This window comes from Xyrauchen texanus, chromosome 11 (genome assembly GCF_025860055.1).
Source record: "Xyrauchen texanus isolate HMW12.3.18 chromosome 11, RBS_HiC_50CHRs, whole genome shotgun sequence".
Lineage (NCBI taxonomy): Eukaryota > Metazoa > Chordata > Actinopteri > Cypriniformes > Catostomidae > Xyrauchen > Xyrauchen texanus.
In genome coordinates this window covers 34,890,721-34,912,393 of record NC_068286.1, presented here as the reverse complement: position 1 = coordinate 34,912,393, position 21,673 = coordinate 34,890,721, and the positions used below count along the sequence as shown (strand labels likewise).

General features: G+C 43.2%; 1 protein-coding gene across 1 annotated transcript in view; it reads left to right on the top strand.

The window, feature by feature from the left end:
- LOC127651424 (glutamate receptor ionotropic, NMDA 2A-like) overlaps window positions 1–21,673 on the top strand; it is a 213,785-nt gene that overhangs the window by 126,817 nt on the left and 65,295 nt on the right. Inside the window, exon 4 of the mRNA XM_052137234.1 lies at window positions 9,139–9,734. Within this exon, the coding sequence (XP_051993194.1) occupies window positions 9,139–9,734 (596 nt within the window). The remainder of the gene's footprint in view (window positions 1–9,138; window positions 9,735–21,673) is intronic.

Below are 21,673 nucleotides of genomic sequence, written 5' to 3'. Positions count from 1 at the left end.
AGTAAATCAGAACATAGCACAACAGACTGGTTCCATAAGTAGAATTTTTAGAATCGACAGTATATGCTTCTGTTGAAGTCATCAGTCTGCATTATTCCATTCCATTATTTAAACTTTTCTTTTTTTATCGTGTTTAATAACAAAATTCCTGGGGAAGAAGTACGCTACCCATGATCCTGTGGAGGGATTATCCACCAATCAGAGATCCAAGGCAAAATGTCCAACAGTGAATGCCTACTCACATGATGGACTGTGAATGATGCAACCAAGTCGGTTACCCTACACCATAAAACTATTAGTTTATTATTGATCTGAATATTTTGCAATTTATTTTAAATATACTGATTCTATACTAATAATCAACAACTTAAGTACATTCAGTAGTTTTATATTTATGTATATGTTTATTTTTTATTATTATTACATAATTTGCAGTGTTTCATGGGATTGTGATTAGGATTGTAATTTGTTTTAGTTTTGTTTGCTTCAAAATAAAGTTTATAAAGTTAAGATTCACCTTGGAGCTTAGAACTCTTTTAGGAAGGATTTTATGAAATCCATATAGAATAAAATTAATGGGAATACTTCCAGAACCAAGATGGCTGAAAAAGTGGGCGGATACTGTTGCGATCTGTCAGAAGATTACTTACCGTTATAAAATGATATTTCACTGAAAAATTGTAATTGTCATAATTTACTCACCCTCATGTTGGTTCAAACCCATATGACTTTTTTTCTTCCATCAAACATAAAAGGACATGTTAGGCAGTGGTAGCCTCACTTTCATTGCATAGTTTTCATTGCATTGCATAATGACAAAAGTTTTATTATTGGGTGAATTAACCCTTTAATCAATTTCCTCATCCAGAAGTTCTGAACAGGGTTACTTTTTACTGCTCCGAGTTTCTTGTTTGTCTATGTTTGTATTGTTTTTTCCTAGAGTGCCAACACAGTTTTTCAAACCCTGGCTAGTCTCTGCTTGAAATATGGAGCTCTTTCTACCGGCCGCTCCTGTTGTGGGGGGAGGAATGAGGGATCGAGCTGAGCCAGAGTGACTATGCTCCCCAAGTCCATAAGCAATGAAAAATGCTGCCTCTCCACTTGAGCAATCTTAGTGGCTTTTCATCGGAATATAACAGCAAAGAGGCTTGTGCACAGAGGGTTCACCTTCACAGTGTTAGTAGTGCAAATTTTAAATGTCAAATATATGCTTGCATGATGCATATCTGTGTCTCTTTGTGGATGCTTTGTTTTCATGTGTCAGGTTAAACTCTAAAAGTTTAAAAAAAAATTTATCCTAAAGTGCTTTAAAAAGCACTTAAAAAAGATATTTCAGAGCTCTGACCTCATACCCTATTTGATTAAAGCAATTTCTAGGTGCACACATCTTTTGTGTTTGTTTTAAGGTGTGTGTGTGTGTGTGTGTGTGTGTGTGTGTGTGTGTGTGTGTGTGTGTGTGTGTGTGTGTGTGTGTGTGTGTGTGTGTGTGTTTATCCCTATGTGGGGACCAAATGTCCCCATAAGGATAGTAAAACCCGAAATGTTTTACCTTGTGGGGACATTTTGTTGGTCCCCATGAGGAAAACACCTTATAAATCATACTAAATTATGTTTTTGGAAAACGATAAAAGCAGAAAGTTTTCTGTGAGGGTTAGGTTTAGGGGTAGGGTTAGGGGATAGAATATATAGTTTGTACAGTATAAAAACCGTCTCGGGTTACATGTGTAACCCTTGTTCCCTGAAAAAGGCGGAACGAGATGTTGCGCTGCTAAGCGCTACGGGGAACAGCTTTCGCTGTGAGCCGAGCTGAATAATGTGTGGAACACGTCAATGAACATTGACCGGAATTTATAGCCTCGGCTGATGTAGTCATTAGATGCACCTGAGGCCAGGCTATAAATGGATATGTCACCAGGTGTCGTCAGATACTTCTTTTTGAAGAGCAGTCCTGGGACGTCCCAGTGCGGCAAAGCAGCGCAACATCTCGTTCCGCCTTTTTCAGGGAACAAGGGTTACACATGTAACCCGAGACGTTCCCTTTACAAAAGGCTTCACTACGATGTTGCGCTGCTAAGCGCTACGGGGAACGCAATACCCACGCCGCCGCACTTGGGGCTGTCCGGACCCCTACGGTTGTGCAGTGTACTCACAAAAACGCGAGAGGTCTCAGACATGAGCTTGAGATGTTGACTCAAGGGCATAAGAGCCCGGAGTAGCATAAACATCTAAACCATTAATTTTTTGATGAATGTGTGCGGAGAGGACCAGTCTGCTGCATCACAAACCTGTTCAGGCATGAGCTGAGATGTCGACTCAAGGGCATAAGAGCCCAGAGTAGCAAAGCATCTAACCCACAAAGTTCGATGAATGTGTGCGAAGAGAACCCTATCGCAACACAAACTTGTCATAAACACTGATGAATGTGAGCGGAGAGGACCAGCCTGCCGCATCACAAACTTGTTCAGGCATGAGCTGAGATGTCGACTCAAGGGCATAAGAGCCCAGAGTAGCAAAGCATCTAACCCATAAAGTTCGATGAATGTGTGCGAAGAGAACCCTATCGCAACACAAACTTGTCATAAAAACTGATGAATGTGAGCGGAGAGGACCAGCCTGCCGCATCACAAACTTGTTCAGGCATGAGCTGAGATGTCGACTCAAGGGCATAAGAGCCCAGAGTAGCAAAGCATCTAACCCATAAAGTTCGATGAATGTGTGCGAAGAGAACCCTATCGCAACACAGACTTGTCATAAAAACTGATGAATGTGAGCGGAGAGGACCAGCCTGCCGCATCACAAACTTGTTCAGGCATGAGCCGAGATGTCGACTCAAGGGCATAAGAGCCCAGAGTAGCAAAGCATCTAACCCATAAAGTTCGATGAATGTGTGCGAAGAGAACCCTATCGCAACACAAACTTGTCATAAAAACTGATGAATGTGAGCGGAGAGGACCAGCCTGCCGCATCACAAACTTGTTTAGGCATGGGCTGAGATGTCGACTCAAGGACATAAGAGTCCGGAATAGCAAAGCACCTAAACCATAAAATGTGATTAGTGTGTGCGGAGAGTGCCAACCTGCCGCACCACAAACTTGTTCGGTGTCAACTCAAGGGCGTAAGAGCCAAGAGTGGCAAGAACATCCAAACTATAAAAGTTTAATGAATGTGCGCGGAGAGGACCAACCTGCCGCACCACAAATTGCTGCAGAGGGAGACCTCTAGCCAAGGCTTTAGAGGAGGAGAGCCCTCTGGAAGAGTGCGCCCTAAAACCTACTGGCGAAGCTTGAACGCGTGCCTCGTAGGCCCGGGCAGTAAGGTCCCTCACCCAAAGTGACAACTGCTGCCCTAACTTTACGCCACTAGCAAATGCAGTGGACATAATTCTGAAGGGCACAGACTGGACAAAGTCTGAGTAGTCTTTAGCTGCTCCGGCATTACAAACGGCAGGGAGCAGAAGGCTTAGAGAATGACTGGCCAAGGGTCGAGAAAGGCACCTTGGGCAGGTAGTCAGGGTGAGGGTGCAAAGAATGCTCTTGATCCTACCTGGGGCAACTCAAAACAGGCCGGCAAAAGAGACAGAGCCTGTAGGTACCCAAGTCTCCTTAGAGACGTAATTGCCATATGAAAAACCATCTTGAGAGTCAGAAGTCTACCAAACGCTGACTCTAGAGGTTTTAAAAAGGGGGGTCTTACCCTATGAAGAGGTCCTAGCAAGGATGCCTCTTAGAGGGCACCCCGCCCACCAAGGTGTGGCAAGCCGAAGTGGGAGCCACATAGAACCTGGCAGTGGTGAGGCAAGTGCCCGCTGACAGTTCTTTCCACAGAAAATCCAGAACTGAAGCAAACTGGCAGTTAGCTGGTTCTGTAATTTGAACTTATTAGAAGGAAATGCATGCAGGAGCATTTGTGCCATGTATGCGCCACCACGATCAGCACCCCCAAGGGGGGGGGACTGGGTGACTCGGGGAGAAGTAGAGGAGACATTGCGCTATCAACAGATCAGTTCCAAGGGAGGGAGCCCTAGCACTTGAAATGGTCTCGATAACTTCAGGAGAAAGCCCTGTGAACCTCAGTTGGTACCCTACAGGGGCCAAGCATGAAAGGTTTCACAATTCGGGCCGGGGATGAATATGTCCCCCGAGCCTGAGAAAGAAGCTCCTACCTGTTCGGAATCGCTCAAGGCGAGCCGTCGAGGAGAGATATTAACTCCGAGAACCATATCCTGTTCAGCCAGCGCAGCGCCATTAATAGGAGGCAAGACCCTTGCTGGTGAACATTGCCAAGACTCCCGGGAGCAGAGAAACCGGGGAAAGAAACACATACAGATGCATTCTGGGTCATGTATGTGTCTTAACGTCCAGACCCAAGGGGGCTGGGTGATTTCAGGGAGAAGTAGAGGAGACATTGCACTATTCATAGAGGCGAAGAGGTCCTCTTCTGCCCTAAGATTTCACCCAAACTTGTTCCAAGTGGAAAAAGCCCGGCATTTAAAAAGGTCTCGATAACCTCAGGAGAGAGCCCTGTGTTCCTCAGTTGGTACCCTTAGGGGCCAAACATGAAAGATTCCACAATTTGGGGCAGGGATGAAATATTGCCCTGTGCCTGAGACAGAAGATCCTTCCTGTTCGGCATCGCCAAAGGCTGAGCCGTCGAGGGAAGAGATTAGCTCCGAGAACCAAGCCCTGTTCGGCCAGCGGTGCTATCAGTAAGAGGCAAAAACCCTTGCTGGCGAACTCTGGGCAACTACTACCTTAGGGTGGAGTTCTTAACTCCCCGTTGGTATTTTCTGTCTGGACCGTAAATCTGCTCCCATATCACGGGCATCCAGGGATATAACTGACCTGAGTGACAGGAGCTTGCCCTGGGCCCTAAGGAGAACACAACGTGTCAGAAATACAGCTGACAAGAACGTGGGTCTCCTTGATGATTTATGTAAGAGGCTACCGCTGCATTGTCCACCCGCACCAAGACATGGCAGCCTCAGGAGGAGGTATTTCAGGGCCGGAAATACAGCCATCAACCCGAGACAGTGACTGTGACAACCGAGCTGACGACCCTCCTATCCCCTTAAGCTGGACGACCACTTAAGGCCGCTACCCCGCCCATCAGGGAGGCGTCTGTCGTTAGCAGCCTGCGACAACAAGACGCACCTAGAGTGGGACCCAAGGCAGAAAACCGGGGTCTGAACCACATAGAAAGGGAACGAAGCCTGAGGCGCGTAACCCTATTTAGCCTAGGGGTTTTGGCCCTTGGAAGAATCCCCTGGCTTTTGGCCACAACAAAAACGGTCTCATGAGCAGAAGGTCCAGAGGGATCACTGTGGATGCATTCGCCCTGAGACCTGGAAATCATTGATACTGATAACAGTGCAACCTTGACCTAGCCTGACTTTGCTCAGGGTGATCTAAATGGACTCAATCCTAGCGGGAGACAGTTGTGCCCACATTGAGATTGAACTCCATACGATGCCCCGATAGACAGTGTTCTGAGTGGGAGAGAGGACGCTTTTCTTGGTGTTGAGCCTCAACCCCAGAGAAACAGATGAGCTAAGACGATGTCCCTGTGCTGAACTGCCAGTTCCTGGAACTGTGCTAGGATCAGCCAGTCGTCTACATAATTCAGAATGCAGATGCCCCGAGTCGCAAGGAGCCAGCTACATCATGCATTGTGAATGTGCGGGTAAAAATGGCTAGGCTGAGTGAAAGAACCTGACCCTGGAAGACTTCGCCCCCGAAGTGAACCTCAGGAACTTTCCATGTTGTGGCAGAACTTCTAAATGAAGTATAGAAGTGCGTCATAAGATCGATGTTGACCAGCCAAACGAGTTGTAGGGCTTGAGACACGACCGTCTTGACAGGCATCATCTTGGACTTGAACACCCACGGGTAGTTCAAGCTTTAAGATCTAAGCCAGACGCCACCCCTCACCCTCCATGGGTAACGGGAAGTATTTAGTGTAATAACCTAACTCTCTCTCTGGAAGGGGAACACATACCATGGCCCCTTTAACCAGGAGAATGAGTTTTTGTTTTTACAAAAAAAGAAATCCGGTTTACGGTAGTGAGAACACGCCGTTGAAACACGGAAAAACGGCGAGTGAATTAAATCCTGACGCCCTTATAAGACCCACAAAAATAATATATCCGGCAGGAGTTTCCATGCTGCCAGGATCTCTGAGATGGGTATTATATTTTAACACTTCGTGTTGAGGGGTTGTCGGGTGTTTCGCGTCCTGAATAAGATGCAGGAACAGCGACCAATTTTGACACCCTTAACACCCAATTTTGATGGAAGCCTCTGCAACCCGAAACACCAAGAGGTGGTGGGAATGGGGGGGCTTCGAGGGGGTACCGGGAGGGGTGAAGTGAAACACGCGCCCCGTCTCGAGGGGTGCTACCCCCTAATCTAGGTGCAAGACCGTCAGGGTTTTCTCTTGGGTCTTGCTTCGGGGCTGGCGAGGGCGGCGAGACTGTCCCCAATCCCTGGGAGGAGGAGCACGACTCGCCACGCTTTGTTTTTGAGCCTCCCTTCAGTCAGGACCGAGGCGGGTCTGCGGCTTGCTCGTCAAGCGCAGAACCCACACTCAGGTCGTCCAGGGGGTCAGCCTGGTACGCCTGTAAAACAGCATAGTGTGCAGAGCAGCACCAGCCTGACCTGCTGCTTGATAAGCCCTTCCCACTAAAGTGGAGGTTGTCCTACAAGGCTTTGAGGGAGAGAGGGCTTCTAAGTGACGATGCCGAGCCCGGCGAGAGATAGCCCGCAAGCGTCTCTTCGACCGGCGGCATCACTGAATACCTCCGTGCCTCAGCACCCACGATAGTCGAATATAATGACGTCGAGGGTATGCGAACACGGGAAGGAAATATATATATATATATATATAAAATATATATTTTTTTGGGGGGTTCTCCATGAGCGAAAAAGCTCTTCATGGAGGTTATCAAAGAAGGGAAGGGACCCATGAGGTGTTCCCTTTCTTAGACTGGAAGATAAAATATATCCCCTAATTTGGAGCGTTTGGGGGTCTCTTTTTCGCGTGGCCAGACCAATCTGGCAACCGCACGAGTAACAACATCGAGCAATTCCTCCGTAGATTTTTTATCACGGACGGAAAGCTCGGAGGCGGGAAGAGAATAGCGATCCACCTCATGATCCGAGAAGCGTCGAGATCATGTGAAGAAACAGCTGGGTTTGGGGAGAGAGTGAGAGAAAGGGATCAACCCGTCTCTTGCTCCTCAGCCAAAACCATGCAAGAGCCCCACGAACGATCTTCTTTTCGAGAGTGCTGACTCCCGGAAGCAAGCGAGGCGAGCACTACGCACTCTGCCTGTTAAAGCAAATCGCAGTGCTCGCGCCCACCCTGCTGCAACGCGAGAGCAGCGTGCTCCCAAACAAACAGCAAAAACTGATGTGTGTCGTCTTCAGCTATAGAGCGAGAAGAGGGGAACATGCACCGTTTGCGGCTTTCAGTCATTCTCTCTTTTTTTAGAAATATATATATATAATATTTTCTAAACAGAAGAGAAAAAGAGAACAAAGAACAAAGTTCACTGCACACTGTCTAACTGATTCTAACTCCTAACAGAGGAAAGAAAGTTTTGACAGGGTGTGTGAAACACACAGAAACAGAATCGCTCTGAAAAAAGAGTTTCTGACGACACCTGGTGACGTATCCATTTATAGCCTGGCCTCAGGTGCATCTAATGATTACATCAGCCGAGGCTATACATTCCGGTCAATGTTCATTGACGTGTTCCACACATTATTCAGCTCGGCTCACAGCGAAAGCTGTTCCCCGTAGCGCTTAGCAGCGCAACATCGTAGTGAAGCCTTTTGTAAAGGGAACATTATGTCTATGGAAGGTCCTCATAAAACATGGAAACACAACGCGTACGTTTGTGTGTGTGTGTGTGTGTGTGTGTGTGTGTGTGTGTGTGTGTGCACGTGCCTGCATCTACCTGCAAGCCTCCAGCTCTCCGGTTAAATCCTTACCCTCTTTACATGCTTTGCAACCTCCTGAAAAACTGGAATACCTCTCAGCACCTCAAGTATCAAAACATAATTTTTTTATGTGTGAATCTGTAAGTTTAATTAACAACACCTGGCCGGAGACTGGATATTATTGATTTGACATGCTGCGTGTGTGTGTGTGTGTGCATGTAGCTCCATACATGCAACTCTGCTTGTGTGCGTTTATACCTGAGACAAAGAGATTTGGGTAGATCTATATGTGTGTGCGTGTGTGTGTGTGTGTGTGTGTGTGTGTGTGTGTGTGTGTGTGTGTGTGTGTGATTGCGACCCTTAATCCAGTTTCATCCTAGAGCCTCTTACACACTCAAGTGCTGCATTCACAATGCCATCCACAAAACAACCACTACATGAGTGCAACCACTACATTTGCATTGATTTATCAATTCCTCGCTGTATCTGGGACACAGTTTCAATGTCTTCTGAATTGTTTGCCTGATATATTTTTAGAATGCGAAATAATTGGTTTATGTGAAGTTTGGTGCATGCAGATTTGGATCTGTGAAGATGGATTGCTCCAAGACTCTGTTATGCACTGTAGATTCAATTCTCTCAGTGGGTTCGGTTACAGTGAGGTACAGTTTAGTTGAATTGGATGAACATATATTTACCTCATGTAAATTAAATTCCTTTTGGCCTCTTTCTGCATTCTGCTCACAAGTGTGTGGTTAATCCTTGTCAAATACATCCTCCTGGCCTGTTTATTGGCGTGTCACTGTTTGCTTGAACTCAGTATTTGAAATCGGTCTAGGCACAGTGGTGGACAGATCAGAATATATGTGTTTGCACAGAGCGTGAACCATTATATTCATAAGCTGCATTGTCACTCGTTTATGTGTTTATGTATTCGGAGATATCAAGCTGTCACCTCACTAGGATGCAGTCATTATTCTTAACTTAGTCAGTGACTGCATTGTGACAGAGATCAGCAATTTCAGTTGTTTCCCTTTCCTGTATTCAACTGCTAGCTGTCTGGTCTTGATACTGTATGTGCACCCCTTTCCTCGTTCCTGTTCCCTCAATTTTCCTTATTGTACTTTTTCTGTCTTCACTCCTACTCAATATGTTTACCTTTCTCTTTTTCTCTTCCACTACCTGATCTCTCTTCTAGGATGCCAGTTCTTCATTTTTCCAGTTTGGGGCCTCCCTCCAACAGGAGGCTCTGTTAATGATCGCTATAATGGAGGAGTACGACTGGCACGTCTTTTCTGTGGTCACCACCAAATTCCCTGGTTTCCAGGAGTTCATAGCTACTGTGCGTGTCACGGTGGACCACAGCTTTGTACGTTGGGACCTTCAAAGTGTAGTGACGCTGGATGGCGTTGGCGAACCAGAGGACCGTGCCCATGTACAACTTAAACGCATCCAGTCACCGGTCATCCTTCTCTACTGCTCCAAAGTTGAAGCAGAGATGGTCTTGGATGAAGCCCGTTCACTAGGGCTCACTGGGGCGGGCTTTGTGTGGATTGTTCCCAGTCTGACAACAGGAAATCTCAAACATACTCCGGAAGCCTTTCCGACAGGGATAATATCTGTGGCATACGATGAATGGGATTATCCCCTGGAAAAGCGTGTGCAGGATGCTGTGGGAATTATCAGTTCTGCTGCTGCTGCCATGTTCCACGTGGAAGGTCGGATACCTGATGGCACGGCAAGCTGCTACGGCCAATCAGAGAAGCCGGAGGTGCCGCCAAGTGCTTTGCGCAGGTAAGCAAGCATTGTTTACTGTTACATGTATGAAAATAATGTATCTATTTGCACAATAAAATTTAAAACACTGACAAACATGTTGTAAAGGGATTAAAGGAAAGGAGGCGGCTAGAACCGGCTTAACGATATAAATAATAGTTTAATGAAGAACTAAACCAAGAAGACACACACACACAGGTGTCGGACAGCTGTCTGTAAATCTCTCTCTCTGTCGCACTGCAGCTTCCAGTCAGCCTTTATCCCTCTCTGAGGTTTGAATAGCCTGATTAGGGGCCGGGTGTGTGGAATCCCGACCCGGCCCCACCCTCTGCCCTGCCACACATGTATACTCTGTAGAAGTTTGCCTATAAATACAAAAATCTGGCATCATTTACTCACTCTCATGTTGTTCCAAACCCACATAACTCTCTTCTGTGGAGCAGAAAATTTTATGTTAAGCTGAATGATAGCGGTACTCACCATTCACTTTCATTGTAAGGAAAAAAGTTGAAAGATGAATAGTGACTGAGATTAGCATACTGCCTAATAGGAAAGGGTAAAAATATAGATTTTCTGATGCATCCCAATTTTCTTTTGAATGATCTCAAAATTGAAACTTAAATCCCAAGGTCGAAGTTTTACTCTATGCAATGCAAGTAAATCACTTCAATTAAAATCACTGGTGCTTTTTCATATTTCACTCCCCGCTGGTTGAGCAAAATATAGGCGAGGAAGCACCAAGATCCTTTCACTGCATGTTGAGAATAAAAGCTTAGTTTGACTTGTCCTGTGTAATGTGTGTCCAAAGACGAGATCCACGCAAACTATTTCTTATTGTATAATGTCTCTTTTAATATCCTTTTCTTTTCTTTACAATACGTAATTTATCATAAAATAAAATAAATTATTTTAATCACGCACAGATGCAGAAAAGAAGCCAGTCGACTCCTCTTTCATTAATGCACACTCATAATAAAAAACAAAAAAAACAAAACACAGATTCACTCAATGAACTGCTAGATGACCTGGCATTCTTAAAGAGACAGTACCGGATTTTAGCAAATTTTTTACAAACCAAAGTAACTGGTAATTGGTACAAGTAATGCATGATAAATGCAAAATAATGCATGATACATGCAAAATAAATATTTTTTTTACATTTTACTGTTTTATAGATGTTTTTCATCCCTTAACCCTACCCCAACCCCTAAACATAACCACTTTTCAACCACATATAAAGATGTAACATAAATATGAATGTACAGTGACAATAATTTATAACACAAAATACATTTTCACATATTTTACAGCCACTAATCCCACCTACCCCTAACAATAACCATTTCTAAACCATATAAAAAAACCTAACTGGCAGATCAATTTAAAAATCCAGTACATAATAGTTCAAAAGACAAAGAGCTGCATCCGATGCAGCATACAATAACTTTGTTTGAGGTAGAGAGTGGAATTTATGTTATTTATCGCTGGAAATCTTCATCTGATTCATGGCGTGAAGTAAATCGCAAAGTGTTGCGATTTAAATAAATAGTTTGCTCACTTCGAAGATTATATGCACAGCTCTGTCCAGTCTATTTTAAAGGAGACCTATTATGCCCCTTTTTACAATATGTAATATAAGTCTCAGGTGTCCCCAGAATGTGTCTGTGAAGTTTCAGCTCAAAATACCCCACGCTTAATTTATTATACCATGTTATTAATGCCTCTTTTTGGGTGGAATCAAAAACACACTGATTTTGTGTGTGTATCTTTAAATGCAAATGAGCTGCTGCTCCCCGGCCCTTTCTGGAAGAGGGCTGTGCCTTTACAGCTCATGCTTCAGATACTACAGCAACAACAAATCAGAACCAATATGAGTTCAGCCATAAAAGTATATCTGGTCTCCGTGAATACAGTCAGAGACAATGGTAACTTTAGCTGCATTAGCCGTGGAATCAGCTAACAAGCACATTCGGAAAGGCGATTTGCAAACATTCACAAAATATAAAGTGCGATACTTGCATCTTCAGGATATAAAACTGGAACACGAACAGTTGGTACTGATCCATGCTTGAGAATCAATTTTTTTTTAAATCCTGCTTTATATTGTCACTCATTCACAAAACAGTCCGGTGTAAAATGGTTTGCACAAACATACACACATTTTTTTATGTTTTGGGGCACATTTCCTTCAAAAACAAAACTTGTCCACTGCGTCTTCAGTGACTCTGATGCCGGGAGTACAGGAAGACTCATATGTTCAATTTTACAGCCAACAACTTAACACTTATGATGCTTACGAAAATGAAACATTATTCTTTTCACTGTATCTGCTCCAGCATGGAAAAAAATGTCAGACTGTTTGTAGATCACTCTATCTAATGATAATAGGGCGGAGTCCGTCACCAGTCGTGGGTGAGACCTGCTCTATCGTAACTTCACTTTAGAGCAGAAACGAAAACCATTCATTTTTACGCACTGTTTTTAATTAATAGAAATATAAGTAAGAAGAGTTGGTGGACTTTTAACATTGTAGGGTGGTTGTGTACACACACTGCCGACTCACATTTATGAACAAACACCATGCAAAAGTGAATTTTGCATAATAGGTCCCCTTTAAGTTAGAGAATTTAACAGTGTTTTCTGAGCAGTTCTGAGCTCCACAAATCCATCTCATGCTTAGAGTAACAAAAGTGCTCAGAGTTCGGTCCGTTTGCTTACGTGCTCTAAGCGCTTTATTTACACTAAACCAGCGTGTCCTGCATAAAGTCTCCGCCAGGCACAGGTATCATGATAATAGCGTGGAATACAAGATGGAGTATAATTCAAACAGCTCCTCTCTCCTGTCATTTGTTTACCACACGAAAGAGCGTGTCAACCTTATTACACTATTGAACTAATATTACCAACATTCAACAAAATTCAAGGATGGAACAGTTGAAGTCAGATGTTTACATACACTTTAGCCAAATACATTTAAACTCTGTTTTTCACAATTCCTGAAATTAATCGTAGAAAACATTCCCTGTCTTAAGTCAGTTAGGATCACTACTTTATTTTAAGAATGTGAAATGTCAGAATAGTAGTAGAGAGAATTATTTATTTAATAATTTATTTAACTGGCGACCTGTCCAGGGTGTGTCCCCCGCCTTTCGCCCAATGTTAGCTGGGATAGGCTCCAGCCCCCCGCGACCCTGTACACAGGATAAGTGGTTGACGATGGATGGATGGATGGATAATTTATTTACTTTCATCACATTCCCAATGGGTCAGAAGTTTATATACACTTTGTTAGTATTTGGTAGCATTGCCTTTACATTTTAACTTTACATTTTAAATGTTTTGGGTAGCCTTCCACAAGCTTCTCACAATAATTTGCTGGAATTTTGGATGATGGTCATTATGGCCAAACAGTTCAATTTTTGTTTCATTAGACCAGAGGACATTTCTCCAAAAAGTAAGATCTTTGTCCCCATGTGCACTTGCAAAATGTAGTATGGCATTTTTATGGTGGTTTTGGAGCAGTGGCTTCTTCCTTGCTGAGCAGCTTTTCAGTTTATGTCGATATAGGACTCCTTTTACTGTGTATATAGATACTTGTCTACCTGTTTCCTCCAGCATCTTCACAAGGTCCTTTGCTGTTTTTCTGGGATTGATTAGCATTTTTGCACCAAACTGCATTAATCTCTAGGAGACAGAATGCGTCTCCTTCCTGAGTGGTATAATGGCTGCGTGGTACCATGATGTTTATACTTGCATACTATTGTTTGTGCAGATAAACTTGGTACCTTCAGGTGTTTGGAAATTGCTCCCAAGGATAAACCAGACCTGTGGTGGTCCACAATTTGTGTTTCTGACATCTTGGCTGATTTCCTTTGATTTTCCCATGATGTCAAGCAAAGAGGCACTGAGTTTGAAGGTAGGCCTTAAAATACATCCTCAGGTACACCTATCTGAAGCTAATTGGCTTATTATCTGAAGGCTTGGCATCATTTTCTGGAATTTTCCAAGCTGCTTCAAGGCACAGTTAACTTGGTGTATGTAAACTTCTGACTCACTGGAATTGTGATATAGTCAATTAAAAGTTAAATAATCTGCCTGTAAACAATTGTTGGTAAAATTGCTTGTGTTATGCACAAAGTAAATGTCCTAAATGACTTGCCAAAACTGTAATTTGCTAATATTAAATCTGTGGAATGGTTAAAAAATTTGTTTTAATGACTTCAGCCTAAGTGTATATAAACCTTCTGGTTTCTTGCATGGAGCGTAAAGTGGCTGGGGCTATCTGTCCCGAGAGGGGCCTCTGTCAGGGAGTACCAGAGCGGGCAGTGGGAATTGTCTTGGGAGGCAAGGAGATCTACCTGTGCTATGCCGAACCGGTCCCAAATCAGCTGGACCACCTAGGGGTGGAGCCTCCACTCTCCGCTGGGCGGAACCTGTCGTGACAGCTCGTCTGCTGTCGTGTTGAGGTTGCCGGGGATATGAGTGGTGTGCAGTGATCTGAGAGTGCATGCCGCTTTGGTGATTTATGTACGCTACCATTGCGGTGCTGTCTGAACAGACCAAGACGTGCTTGCCCCGAATCAGCGGGGGGAGGGCAATTAATACTGCCAGAAATTCTAGGCAGTTGATGTGCCAACGCAGCCGGGGCCCTACCCAGGAGCCAGCGGCTGCATGCCCGTTCCACACGGCACCCCAACCCTGTTTAGAGGTGTCTGGACACCTGCTGTATGGGGACTCCAGTCTGCAGAAAACAGAGGTCTGTCCAAGGGTTGAATGTCTGATGGCAGGAAGGGGTGATTAACACACGGTATGTGTCACGGCACCATACCCATCTCGGGACTCGAGTCTGAAGCCAGTGCTGAAGTGGTCTCATATGCATCAACCCGAGCGGCACGACCACGGCCGAGGATGCCATATGCCCCAGGAGCCTCTGAAACTGTTTTAGAGGAACCTTTGTGCCAGGCTCGAAGAGAGCAAGGCACCTGATCACCGATTGTACGTGCTCGTTCGTGAGGTGTGCTGTCATTGAGACTGAGTGTAACTCAATGCCGAGAAAGAGATGCTCTGAACAGGGACGAGCTTGCTCTTTTCCCAGTTGACCAGAAGCCCTAGATGGCTGAGGTGCTTGAGAACCTGGTCACTGTGAGTGCATAGTAATCTCGAGAGTGAGCTAGAATGAACCAGTCATTGAGGTAGTTGAGTATGCAGATGCCCACTTGCTGTAACGGGCAAGGGCTGCCTCTGCGACCTTCGTGAAGATGCAAGGGGACAGGGACAGGCTGAAGGGGAGGACCTTGTACTGATCTTATATGCCTGGCTGTCGAACGTTAACCGTAGGAAGGGTCAGTGTCGAGGCAAGATAGAGACGTGAAAGTACACGTCCTTCAGGTCTACTGCCACGAACCAATTTTGATGCTGAACGCAGGTCAGAATCTGTTTCTGCGTGAGCATTTTGGACAGGAGTTTGTCTAAAGACCGGTTGAGAACTTGCAAGTCCAAAATTGGCCGCAACCACCACCTTTTTTGGGTACGATGAATTAAGCGCTGTAGAAAACCTTCTTCATCTCGGCGGGCTCTATCGCGTCCTTGAGTGGTAGGGTTGTAATCTCTGCCCGTAAGGCGCTGGCATTCTCGCATCTCATTGAGGTGGAGCGAATACCCCTGAAATGAGGTAGGAGCCTGGTGAATTGAATCAGTCAGATGGTCCTGGTCAGCTAACGCGATGGGTTGGACAGCAAAAGCCATGCCTCCAGACTTCACGCAAGAGGGTCACTAGAGGGAAGATCGTTTTTGACTTACCAGGTGGGGCTTCGTGGCAGGGGGAGCAGGTAATAGCGCGTCGGGAGGCAAGGTGACTGAGTCCCGGGGAACCGGGACTGTAGGATTTTGGAGCTGGGGAGCCGTGAGAATGGCACGCACTTGGCTGGATGACCCAGGGAGTGAGGAAATCACTAATTTATTGAGAATGTGGGTACCGCAGCCAAAAGGGGGTGCGGCAAAGGAAAATAAAGAAAATATGGATTTTCCTCCTGGCCCTCCACCGGGGGACGGAGTGGTCTTGGTACCAGCTCCGGAGCGAACATCTGACTGCCAGGGTCTTCCATCTCAGGAGCGCTTAGGAGCTTTCCGGGTCCTAGAAGGGGTTCTGGAGATGCTGGGGCTGAGAGCTGGGCCCGGGTTGAGGCGGAGCTGCCTGTTGTTTGGCCGCAGGGGACTCCCTCAGGCGCAGGCTGTGCTAGGACGACGCCACGGAATGATGTGAGAAATAGCCTCCGTCTACCTCTTCACCTCCGAAAACTGTTGGGCAAAGTCATCGATGGTGTCACCGAAGAGGCTAAGCAGGGAGATGGGGGCATTGATAAAGCGTGCCATCTCAACCATGTTCAGCCAGAGGTGGCATTCCTGGACCACGAGGGTGGCCATCGCCCACCCTAGTGCCTACGCTGTGACCTTTGTGGCTCTGGGAGCGAGGTCGGTGGGAGAGCACAGTTCCTGCAGCACATCTGGGTCGGGACTACCCAGGTGCAATTCTTTAAGTGCCTTGCCTTGGTGAACCTGCAGGAGAGCCATGGCATGCTCAATCCTGTGGGAAGGAGGAGCGACGCGGGGGGCGGCTAAAGTGGCATTCACTTTAAGGAATGAAAGCTGCGTCCGCAATGCTGCCATGGTCATGTTCTCGCAGTGAGTACATCCACAAACGCTGCCTCAGTATGATCGCTACCCAGGCACACGAGGCAGCGTCTATGACCATAATTTTGGAGTGATATTGACCGCATCCAGGAACTACCCAGAGGCGGAAAGGCATCTTTAAAAAGACGCGTCCTGAAAAGGACGTTCAACACCTGCTGTATATTTCTCTTTGTGTAGAAATCTTTTAAAGAATACAAACTATTTTAGGAGGAAAACACTCTTTTAGAGAGAAGCGCTGTCGAAGCGCCTAGGGGCGTGGACTGCACAGCGTGCAGAGAAGGAGAAAGTCGCTGGTGATGCGCCGTAGATCCAACAGCAGTGCTTCGCCAACAGAGGTGAGTGGAACACATTTAAACAGATGTTATACAAAAACCTCACAAAACTTGAGCAAATCCAGCATCCTGTGGAGCACTCATATTTCTTCCTCTAAAGTGTTTTGATCAGCCTCTACTGAGCAGTTCCCTGTAACTTTTAACTTTCTTGTCTAATGATTAAAAAGGCAAATATCAATAAAACTTATATCATATAACTTCTGCAAATATGTGGATATCTCGTTCAACCCTCTGGGGTCGACGGAAACAACATAAAATTCTCCGTCATTTTGGGGCATACAAATAATTGTAAGACATCTTTAGAGACTATAAAGGGTCTACTTTTATTTGTGTTCACTCACAATAACAACAAATCCTTGTGCTTTTGTAAAATAAAGAAAATAAAAAGGGTGAGCTGTAAGCAGTCTCTGGGTTCGCGAGCAAACTCTGCGAATACTTATCACACAAACATGAAACATATGTCTAAAGAAAGCTTAAAATGTCTACTTTTAAATAAAACAATTCAAATTTAAAACAAATATTCTCCTGCAATGTAATCTGTATGAAATGACAAGCAGAGCGTGCCATTCTTAATGTGCTGAGACGATAAAATCAAATGGTAAATGTCCCCGACTGTGCCTTGAAAACATTTAGTTCATTCACTTTGGAAGACAGCATGATACACAAGTGAGAAAACTCCTGGATAGTGATGAAGAGTTACAATTTTCCTCAGAAGAAGAGCTCGACTCCGATGAATGTTTGTATTTTGAAGAGAGATATAAATATGATATGTAATATGATATAAAAATGTTTTTAAAACTAGTGTTTATGCTGCCTCATTTTCATCAACAAAGCTTGTGCTTGCAAATATGTGTTCAGGTTAAATTAGTAAAATGCACTTTAAATATGCCCATATTAGAAAATCAGCATATTATTATGATTTATGAAGGATCATGATTTCTGTAGTAATGATGCTGAAAATTCAGCTTTGATCACAAATTGCATTTTACAATATATTCAAATTGAAAACTGTTCTTTTAAATTGTAAAAATAGTTCAAAATATCACTGTTTTTACTTTGGATCAAATTAATGCAGTCTTGGTGAGCAGAAGAGACTTCTTTTAAATGGTAGTGTAGGTCTAAAATAAAGTAAAGTCTTTATGTAAAGAAAATGTATAGTCAGATATCTTCTTTTAACTTAAAACTTGATTTTGATCATTAAGTCTCCTCACATTCATTCTCTTTCTGTCACATTCCTCATTGATCAGCCCAGGGGAGGGGTATTTTGTCTCCTCAGGTCTGAATTACAATCAATATTCATTATAGTTCACGCCTCCTCACATATGACCTTTCTAACACTAAAAGTGTCTTACAAAAATATTGTTTTGTATGAATGAGTGATAAGGATGGTTTTCACATCATTTTGTAGCAAAAACTCTAGGCTACACGATCCAGTTCTCAAAAGGCTTGTGGACAAATGTTTAGTATGTGTTATATGGCCTTATTTCAATTACTTAACACATTTTGTTTTTCAAAAAGCATGCATAAACATTATTTTCTCAAAAATACAAACATGTACACACATGTTGCTCACATATTATTGTAGCCCAACCCAGTTATCAGACTTAAGCCATTAATGTGTTTTTAAGCAACTGAAAAAAGCACAAATGTCAAGGCATGTTAAAACTTCTCCAGGGCCCAAAACACCCTCAGACCACAGAGGGTTAAACAGATGTCATTCACGAACCTCATGAAAATTCAGTTTTCTTGTCGAGCACTCATCTAATATATCCCTCTGAAATGCAAATTCCATCATCCAGAATCAAAACTTCAGGATAAGGATCAATAGTTACTTAAATATTTCAAAATCATGACGGTCAGACTGTAACAATCAAAGCAGGCAATCCACAGCATTTAAACTCTCAGTAGATTGCTGCTGTTCACTCTGGATGTGAATGAGTGCGTGAGTGCATCTTCAAAGTAAAGGCGTTTCATGTGGGCTATGAGTACATGTGACATTCTCTATGTACTGTATGTACAATTGGTTTGATTGGGTCTTGTGGTGATGGGGTGTGGTCATGTGTCTGTATGCGGGAGAGAGGGAGTGGTGTGGCTCGTCAAACTGGTTGACATAATCTTTAACAGTTGTTTCTCATTACAGTGATAGTGAAGAGATGTTTTAAAACAGCCGAACATGCCAGAGGAAGGTAGAAACAGAAAGAGAGAGAAAGAAGAACTTGCCCGCTGGCTCCCGGACACGCTGTCACCCTGTCCTCAACCGGCTTGCTCCTTTCCCAAGCGGACAGCAGTGAGTTCTCTGGCCCCTGGTGGATGGAACCACTCCTCCCCTTCTTGGCAGATGACCGTAGTTCCTCCGGCTCTCGGCGGCTGGCAGTGACCCCTCCGTCCCCAGGCAGATGGTCGCGGCTGCTCCCCTGGTAGATGGCAGTGGCGAGGACTCCGTTACAGTGCATCCCTCCTCCTTCCTGGGTTTTGGCACCACTGTAACTGTTCCAGGACAGGCAAGGAGGAGGCGGGATCAAGCTGAATAGTAAATATAAAGTTTAATGGTAAACTTAAACTCAACATAAACAAACAAGCAGCAAACCCGCTTGCGTCTCTCTCTCTCTCTCTCTCTCTCTCTCTCTCTCTCTCTCTGACATCCTCCGGCATGTTTGGCTGTTTTAAGGCATCTCTCCGCTATCACTGTAAAGAGAAACAGCTGTCAGCCAGCTTGACGAGCCACACCACCCCACTCGATTGCTAATGCATACATGCCATCCATGGCTGCTGGACTACTGTGTGTACTGTTATTTCCTTTTTCCTATTATATAAAACATTTCTTCATGTAGAAATAAATGACAAAAATGTATTGGGTCATAACAAAAATGCAATCTATTATTTATAATTCTAGAAAGAAATTTAAGATAATTTTTTACAAAGTTTAAGTTTTGTATGAAATGTAATAAATAAAGTGCTAAGTAAGAGTTTATCATTTTTTTAATGTTTACATTATTTACTATATCTGCATTGTATCAAACTATCGGTCACCCTGCTTTCTGGATATCAGCATCAGCCATTAAAAACCCATATCGGTCGACCACTATTATAAAGCACAATAATTTTTGCATTAAGTATCAGATTTTTATTAAAACTAATAGATTTCAAGTTCACATATAAACTTTGAAACTTTTTACCAGGCCTTCATCTATTTTTGGTAGTTTTTAAAAAACAAATTAACCTTGTCCCAGACCTAGACTTTCGATATGAAACTATAAATACTATTGGGAAATTACAAATGTTTGCATGTTTTAGTTTCAATATTTATTGTGTGAGAAGATCCCCTGTCCACAGTTATGTCATAATTTCTACCACACCAAACAATTTTGCCAATTTGTTTTGTAATTTTGCCAAATTCAGAAAGCATGCAAAAGGTTTGAAAATGTTATTTGTGCGTGTTAATGATACATAAATGTTAGCTGTAAATTAAGCCTAAACAAGACCAAAGACATTTTATTTAAAAAAAAACATAAAAATTATAATTCGTCATTTCCTCCAGAATTATGTTAAACATAATACAGAATTTGAGATGAGGTCGAAAGACCTCTGGTGGAAATTTTCATGATTTTGTTTTTTTTTAAAAGACAAAAAGGAAATTACTCTCCTGTGATACATGTACATACATTGTGGGGGACATATACACATTTAAAAAAAATTAAAGTGAGAGTGTGAAAAATGTTTTTACAAGACTTTACTTTCTTGAAGTCCTGTGTTGAATGTGCCCGATGTTGAAGAAACACGCAGTTATATAGGCCCTACATGCTGTGTCTTTTGGCTTGTTTGTCTGTGCTACAGCTTGGCCACCTACTTCTCTGGGCAAGCAGTTGCTTTTAAAAGCCTTTTTCAAAAGAACTCACTTGCATACAGAACTCTTTCTTGTAAAGCAATATAGCAAATAGCTAACATTTTGTGCTCTGCATTAGAATTTATGTAAAATGATGTTCAATTGCAAAAGTGAAATGGAGAGATTCTGTAGTATGTCTCTAGACTAGAACTTGTAAAAATGTGTCTCTCATACAGGCTTGTTTTATTATGTGTAGGGGTGTAATGTTATGAAATGTTCACGGTACGATAACTTTAAAAAATATATAGCGGTATCAAGACATTACGGTGCCTTGTAGGGATGGGATGATATATTGAATTTGTAATATATCAAACCATATTGAGGCAAAACTTGATATTTCGAAATATGAAATATTGCATATGTACATGCATATGCATATGTCTGTGCATGTGATCATAAATAAAATTACCCGGAAACATCGCTTGATTTTACACCTTCTATGCTTTTTTCCTACACTGTGAATGCGCGTTAAACTCTAAAAGTGACAGTACCATTATAGTGCTTGTTATACTAACTACTGTAAACTTAATGTTATTTATTGTAAATTGTGCACATTATTTTAAACATTGACAGCTCATATCATTATTATATATAATTTAAAGAAATAATATTAATTGATAGAAAATAGTAAATCAAGACAAACAAATTATAATTATTTATTTATATATATATATATATATATATATATATATATATATATATATATATATATATATATAAACACAGTGAGGGAAAAAGTATTTGATCCCCTGCTGATATTGTACATTTGCCCGCTGACAAATTATCAGTCTATAATTTTAATGGTAGGTTAATTTGAACTGTGAGAGAAAGAATAACAACAAAAACCGCATGTCAAAAATGTTATAAATTGAATTGCATTTTAATGAGGGAAATAAGTATTCCACCCCTCTGCAAAACGTGACTTAGTACTTGGTGGCAAAACCCTTGTTGGCGATCACAGAGGTCAGACGTTTCTTGTAGTTGGCCACCAGGTTTGCACACATCTCAGGAGGGATTTTGTCCCACTCCTCTTCTCCAAGTCATTAAGGATT